Source organism: Sardina pilchardus, chromosome 16 (genome assembly GCF_963854185.1).
Source record: "Sardina pilchardus chromosome 16, fSarPil1.1, whole genome shotgun sequence".
Classification (NCBI taxonomy): Eukaryota; Metazoa; Chordata; class Actinopteri; order Clupeiformes; family Clupeidae; genus Sardina; species Sardina pilchardus.
The window spans coordinates 18,627,117-18,634,400 of record NC_085009.1 but is presented as its reverse complement, the minus strand read 5'-3'; the positions used below and the strand labels follow the sequence as shown (position 1 = coordinate 18,634,400).

Sequence of the window (7,284 nt, the reverse complement as noted above, 5' to 3'; positions counted from 1 at the left end):
AATTTAGCGAAAACGCAAAATTCAACATTTTAGCCCGTACGTTTGTTTATCGTGGATTTTCTCAATATGCATCGAGCGCAAAACGACTGGTTTTGCCTTGCCGGGTCACATACACTAAACTACACTAATGCCCAAGAACGTGTTTTGGAGCAGATAGAACAACAAAATGCCTTTTCTTTTTTTTTTCCTTTTACTTCTGAAACAACCGTTGTAAATGTCACTCATGTCATGCACCCTTTCCCTTGGGAACGATATGTGGATTTATTTACAAACTGGCAAAGTTCATTTCCGAAGAGCCATGCTGACTGGCGAAGTACAGTAATATTGCACAATTCCATACAGTGCTGTATAGGCCAACTGCACGATTGACATGTAGTAATTTGCCATTCTCTGGGTCGGGGGAGAGCGAAGTTGCATGGCAACCAGTAGGACACAGCTGGGGAGGCACACCATTCTCCCAATTACAAGTTAGTTTACCGATCAAAACGACTTTGAAGCTGTTGCCATGCAATGGAAATTGATATGGTCCAAGCAAATATTTGAAAAATGATGGAAATATAGAAATATATTTGATACAACAAAACTAAAATAACAAAATTTGTGGACAAGTTGTTCAAGACAACATTGTGGTTGTTGATGTCTCCTTTGGCAGTGTGTTAAAAACAGACAGTTGGACAGCTGGACAGCTGTAATGTCAGAATGGCTGTGCTACATAGAGATGAAAGCAAAATGCTTTCACCAAAGGCCTGTATAGTGTTTGGTTGTTTGGGCAGTTTATTAGTGACCGACAGCTGCATTTCTCTGCACATTTGCAGATTTGAAAGCGTGCCATTACTCAAAGCTCAAATGATGAATGAGATGGAGAAAATAGAGACAGCAGGAAAGAAGCAGAGAAGAGAGAGAGACATAGAGAGAGTGAGAGAGAGAGACACAGATGGAGAGAGAGGGAGAGAGGGAGAGTGGTGGGGATTAAGTGAAAAGATGTCACCCAAGCTCTGAGGAGGATAATGATATGCCAGTAGGAATGTACTGTGTGCCAAAGGTCAAAGTTCAATTATGACCGCAAGCTGGGTGAAACACGTAAAGCTTCTGAACACTTGGTTTGTTCTTTAATTGTTACTATCTCTGATCTGAAGCATCCAGGACTTAATTTTTTTTCCAAAAAAGAGGATTCACTTCTTTTTCAAGGAATCATAATTTGACAGGGGCCATTTTGGAAAGGGCTATAATAAGATAAAACCCTTACTGAATTACTTGGGTCCTTTTTTGGAAACATTGAAAATGTTTGGCTGAGGTTGTTTCGCAATGCACTGTCAACACGTTCTCATGTAAGGGATGACAAGACCAAGTGAGAGTCCTCATTGCTATTAAGGGTCACTTCCTTAGAGGCCAGGGTGCAGCCGCTAAGAAAATCATATTAAACATATCCCTGGATTGGGGGGGCGCTGTGGCGCAGCAGGCTACAGCGTCCGTACCATGTACAGGTCCGAGTGCCCACGGGGACCCAGGTTCAAATCCAGCCTGCAGTCATATCCCAATCCCACCCCATCTTTCCCTCCCACTTGTTTCCTGTCTACCTCTTCACTGTACTGATAAAGGCAAAAGGCCAAAAAATATACTTAAAAAAAAAAACATATCCCTGGACAGAGTGAAATAAATGCAATTACACCAATGGCTGTGATTCACCCTATGATTTATGGAGCCAGGTGCCCTTCGATGCTGCTGGTACGCCACAGAGTTTTTCTAACAATTCACACCTTGACAACAACAAACTGCAGTATCAACAAAAACGCTTCTGGCTGTTATATGAATTGATTCCCTTTCCAGTGGAAATGTGTGATGCACCTGTGCTTTGAACAGTATTGCTTTTGTGTTCATCACTAGCATGTACTTGTGATGTTTACACAAGAAGAATTTAACTGAGGAACACAGGAAACAAATCCAATTACATTCTCAATACCTGTCCTAGCTGCATACAAGCATCCGACTGTCGCATAATATTGATTGCTCCCTCCATTAGATATGTCGTTTAAAACTATTTAAACTAGCAGAACAACGTGAGCGACAGAAATAAAATAAAAGCGAGGCGTCCAACAAGAAGCTCTGCTGAAAACGTAATCCTTTGGCACTACCGCTTGCAGTAATCACACAACACTTTTAGAATGCCAGGGACAACAAATTCACAACATTGTGCAGCTGCGTAATATGGTATGGCTTGGTTTAATGAACCCTGATTAAATTCAGCAGGCTAGCTGTTCAGTCATTTGTATTTGTTAATGCAATTTGACTGAGGGTTCATTCACGTTCATTTATTTGTTAGTGCTGTGAGTTATTTCATTTAGGAGATTTTAGATGAACATTTAAAGTTGTTTCTAAACACAAAACCTAAGCTACTCTGATAACTGAAATGAGAGTGACCTCACAGAAAGATAGAAATAGAGAGAAGGAAGAGAGGGAGTGAGAGAGAGAGAGAGAGAGAGAGAGCAAGTGAGAAATGAGTTTATCTCAACATGCGAACGTCAGCATTGCATTGCACGCCTGCTTGAGCCATGGAGCGACGTGTGTCTCAAGCATACCTGACCCCTCTATGCAGAGGTCAAGGGATGATGCCACCATCAGCAGGTATCAGTGTCCCTCCTACAGTTCGCCTGTCCCCCACAGTCCCAAAAACGACACACTACACTAGCTTCTCTCCCATCTTTATTTTCTTCTATCTCTCTCTTTTTTTTTTTTTGAGAATTGCACCATGGTGCTGGAGCCATCTGTCTCGGCTGTCAATGATTTTTTTTATTTTATGACCGCCTTGCACTTTTGCCTTCGTCCTGGTGCACTCTGACTCTGCAGAATACCTGCACTCTAACTGAGAGAAGCAAATCCATATTGAGGAAGCTACTGACAGACCCTATCTTAAGACTCAATCCAAAAAAAAAAAAAGAAACTCATAGTGGAATTGTGCCTATTTCAGTGATGTTGTTGTTGATGATAATGATGTAATGATATGATGATGATGAGGAGGAGGAGGAGGATGAATGCTTTGAATGAATGATGGTGATTTCATGAAATGTAATTGTATGTCGCACTAGTATTATTGTATGCATCCTTATACTGTATGTACTGTATGTGTTGTATTGTATCATTGTATCACCTTTTCCGTATCAAAATAATATAATTTGAATGCAATATTTATGTCCAGCTGAAAATGCTGGAAATACTCATGTCATGGTGCTGAGTCAGTTCTCCTGAAATTCCCTTCTGCCGATGAGATTTCCATGTTCCACTGGTTGCCTTCACTTCAGCTTATTCCCCAAACACATTCCTCTTCCCCAGGTCCAAATCACATGAAAACACCCTCTCTATTAGTTTGTTTCCACGTTTTTCCCTACCTGGGCAGGGCTGTGGAAACGTTCTGTGCTTCAGACATTCAGATTGCTTTATTCAATGAAAATCTTTGGATGGAGTACCGGTATGTGCGGATTCGTCTATGCCGAGTGTCGGGAGTGGAAGATTAGATTTGTGTTAAAATCACATTCCCAGACGTGCCCCCAAAATAAAATCATAGCAGAAATGTCTCCAAATATAAATAAAACCCAGGGAAAAGATTGCTCTCAACTATCAAGGGAACTCTGCGATCTCATCCCCCATCATGGCTGGTGGCACGTCCACTTTGATCTGTCTTCAAACACCAACAGTTCTGCCAGTGTGTTTGTCCCTAGAACATTCTGTGAAAGGCCCTCAACTACTGTGGCCTGACCAATGAGTGTAATTAAATATGGCTAGATTGAATTAGCCATCTTGTGCTACTCATATGTGAAGCAAAATGACCTCACTGGCTCTGTGTTGTTTTGAACTCCCTTGCCATTGGTCCAGTCAATATTTCATCAATCACAGAATGAAGTGTTGTGAAATAGCGGCTAAAGGCTTTGCCTGTTATTACACAGCTCCTAAGCTAAGCTAATGTCCTGTGACAGATGCTAGCACTGGCAAGAAGGCAGCTTCACAGTAAACAGATACTCTAGAACTTCAGGTGACTGGCAGTATCCGAGACATGGATGGATAACTGATCATGGCTTTATTACCTCTGCCAAGGAGATGATGTTTTCGTCTGGGTTTGTTTGTTTGTTTGTTTGTTTGTTTGATTGTTTGTTTGTTTTGTTTGAGGGGAGGTCTGAAATGACCCAAGGAAGAAGCGATTACTGTAAACCTTGCGTGTGATCCGTATCACCGTCTTGATCCATGAGGCGGTTATGTTTTCGCTTGGCGGAGGTCTGCGCTCTCTGAGTGCTTTTCTAGAATCCTTCATGTGACAAGCCGCCGTGTCCATGGTCACCGGTCGGGTCTACAGTAGCCTACTTGGTCTTAGTAGATTCACCCCTGAAGGACCTGCCCCACTTGTCATCTCAAGCAAGCAAGGCCAACACCATTTCAGTTACTTATTCCAATGAAGGTTTGCCTCTGTCCTGTTTCTCCTCTGCCTTCATGACTCTGACTCTCACTGATGCATTCCAATCGCCTGCTGTTGTCCATTGATTTGGCGCCACGGAACACACAGCAGGTTTATAACCACACTGAAATAAGTCGGAAAAGAGAACCACACCGAGAGAATTGATGAGGAACATTAGTGAGAGCGAGAGAGGGGGAGAGAGAGGGATAGAGAGGGACGGGGAGGTGGAGAGGTTATGTGTTGTCACGTCCCCCCGGGTGCTTTTAGCCATGATGTCCGAAGCACTCGCTTGTCCCCGGGCCTATTTACGGACGTGACTTACTGCAGCCCCTGTAAGAGGACACCGACGCCGGCATAGTGGACGCTCCATGTGCCGCTACCGCCGCAGACCCTCATACAAACACAGCAGTGGGAGCTCAAACCGCTGAAAAGAGACACACAGCAGTGCGTGTTTTTGTGTTTATGTGTGAGTGTGTGTGTGTGTGTGTGTGTGTGTGTTTGTGTGTGCCTGAGAGAGCAAGATGGAGAAAGATATAAGGTAAGAGGACATTGACAGATGAAAGGAAGAGATACTTCAAATGGAGAGGGAAAGAGAGATCAGACGATTTAAATAGAGAGAGAGAGTGAGTGTGTTAGAGAGAAAGTCAAAGGCACAAACACTTCAAAACAGGGACAGGGAAGTGTGTGTGTGTGTGTGTGTGTGTGTGTGTGTGTTTGTGTGTTTGGTATGTCTGTGTACAAGAGCAAGTAAAAAGAGCCAAATGGAATTGGTAGACAGAGATGAAAACCTAAATCAAGAAAGTACGGGGGGGAAAAAAGCAACATAGAGACTGGAAGGGCACATGAGTTTGTGTCACAAAAGCCTCAAAAGCCCAAATGGCCTTGGGTTTTCACATAACAGCCGAGTGATAGCAGCAAATTGTGACTCCGAGCCCTCTGCTTTTGGTGAAAGCTTTTAAGACATTACGCAACGTTTCCATCTGCAATGACCTTATCTCTACCTGGACAGAGGACCCTCATAGAGAATCTGCCCAGCTGCTGCAGGTCCTGTTCTCATTGACCCGTCAGGTGCAGAAAATAAAGTGAGTGCAACAACACTGTAAGACCAACACAAATGGCTCCATATCGTCCACAGAGATGCACAATATTTCTACACTCTGCTCTTATACTCCAGAGTCATATAAACAATTTACAATCAAATGGTTGCATCACAGCCCCAGCTGTGGCGCAACTGGCTGGGGCGCCTGCACCGCACACCGGTGACCTGGGTTCGATTCCCGCCCCCTGCGGTCCTTTCCGGATTCCACCCCGATTCTCTCTCCCATTCACTTCCTGTCATTCTCCACTGTCCTATAACATTAAAGGCATAAAAGCCCCCAAAAAAATACATAGAAAAAAAAAAAATGGTTGCATCACATGGGATTTCAAGAGGGCAGACCAATCAGAAGAACATCTGGAGAAAAACACGTCAAAGACCAGGAAGTCAGCCTGACTCAGTCAGTGTCCCACACCTGTGACTGCAACTAAGACCCCGAGACAGAATAACCCAGACCCAGAGACAGAATAACCCAGACCCAGAAAGTGGTGGGCTACAGACAGGATCATCATATCCCAGTAAGTTCACCAATTCATCCACCACCACCCAAATCAGCTCATTTTAGTCTAACTCTCAATTGCTCTGATACAACAAACCCTTCATAATTGACCCAGCATACTCAGAAAGCACTGGCAGGCTCTGTGTCTGTCTTTTTCCACCGTTCCCAACCAACGCAGAACCTCACCCTGGACCATCCATTCAGCAGTAAGAAAATCTAGCATCACACCTCCATAGCCTCTCCCCAGCCCTTAGACCCCGCCATCACCGCTTATAACCCTCACCGCTATCCTTGCAGAAGGTGTCCAGGGGCTTCCAAGCCCATACACACCCACCCACACCCACACCACACACCACCTCTACACACATATACTGTACACACACACACCTCAAGGACCAGCTCCTCCATCTCGAATTGGTTCTGGGCGGCGCGGTTGCTCCCGACGTGCCGGTGCAGGTAAAGCACCATGACGTCGTACTGCCTCATCACGGTCTTGAAGTTGCTGTTGTGCAGGACGTGGACGCGGTCCTTGCCATCGTAGGTGGGGATCTCCAGGCCCTTGTCCGCCCAGGCCAACGCGCCCAGGGCTAGGATCGAGCCCAGGAGCACCCAGGCCCACTTCATGGTTCCACTGTAACCCAAAAAGGGCTCCTGCGAAATGTTTGGTTCTTGATTTTTTTATTTTTTTTTTTAGATTAAAATTGTTTGTTGTTGTTGTTGTTGTTGTTGTTGTTAAAGTTCACTTTGTTCCTAAAACGGTTAGAAGTTGGATGTCAGTAGGAACAAGGTCCAGTTCGCTTCCCCGCCGCCCAGAGAAGAGCAGGACTAACAGCTGAGACCCCCCTTTTTAAAAAGCACAAACACACACACACCAACACATACACACACACACACACACACACACACACGCACACACACACAAGCATGCAGGCACACTGACACCAAGCACCGCGATGAGATGGTGGAATGGGTGGGCTCTAGCTGACGAAGTTGAAGTGTGAAGCTACGTAGGCAGAATTGTGTGTGTGTGTGTGTGTGTGTGTGTGTGTGTGTGTGTGTGTGTGTGTGTGTGTACTACGGGAGTGGGGTGGGAGTAAGGATGATGGGGAGGGTTTGATTGGAAAGGAGACGAGGGGACAGGGAAAGTTATTGAAGCCAGAGGTGGGGAGAGGCTTTGGAAACTCATGGTGGACAGCACCTGTTGCTGCTGGGAGAGGTAGCAGAGACGAGAGAATGTCAGAGAGAGGG

The 7,284-nt window shown here is 44.9% G+C and overlaps 1 protein-coding gene across 2 annotated transcripts in view; it reads right to left on the bottom strand.

Annotated features, from left to right (window-relative positions):
* The window catches only part of casq1b (calsequestrin 1b), a 39,351-nt gene extending 32,455 nt beyond the window's left edge, over positions 1-6,896 (bottom strand). The window contains exon 1 of one of the 2 annotated variants that reach the window (XM_062516698.1): positions 6,424-6,896. In XM_062516698.1, coding sequence (XP_062372682.1) covers positions 6,424-6,660 — 237 coding nt within the window. In that variant the 5' untranslated portion in view covers positions 6,661-6,896. The remainder of the gene's footprint in view (positions 1-6,423) is intronic. The other variant, XM_062516699.1, reaches the window with a different exon arrangement.
* Between the last annotated feature and the right edge of the window lie 388 nt (positions 6,897-7,284).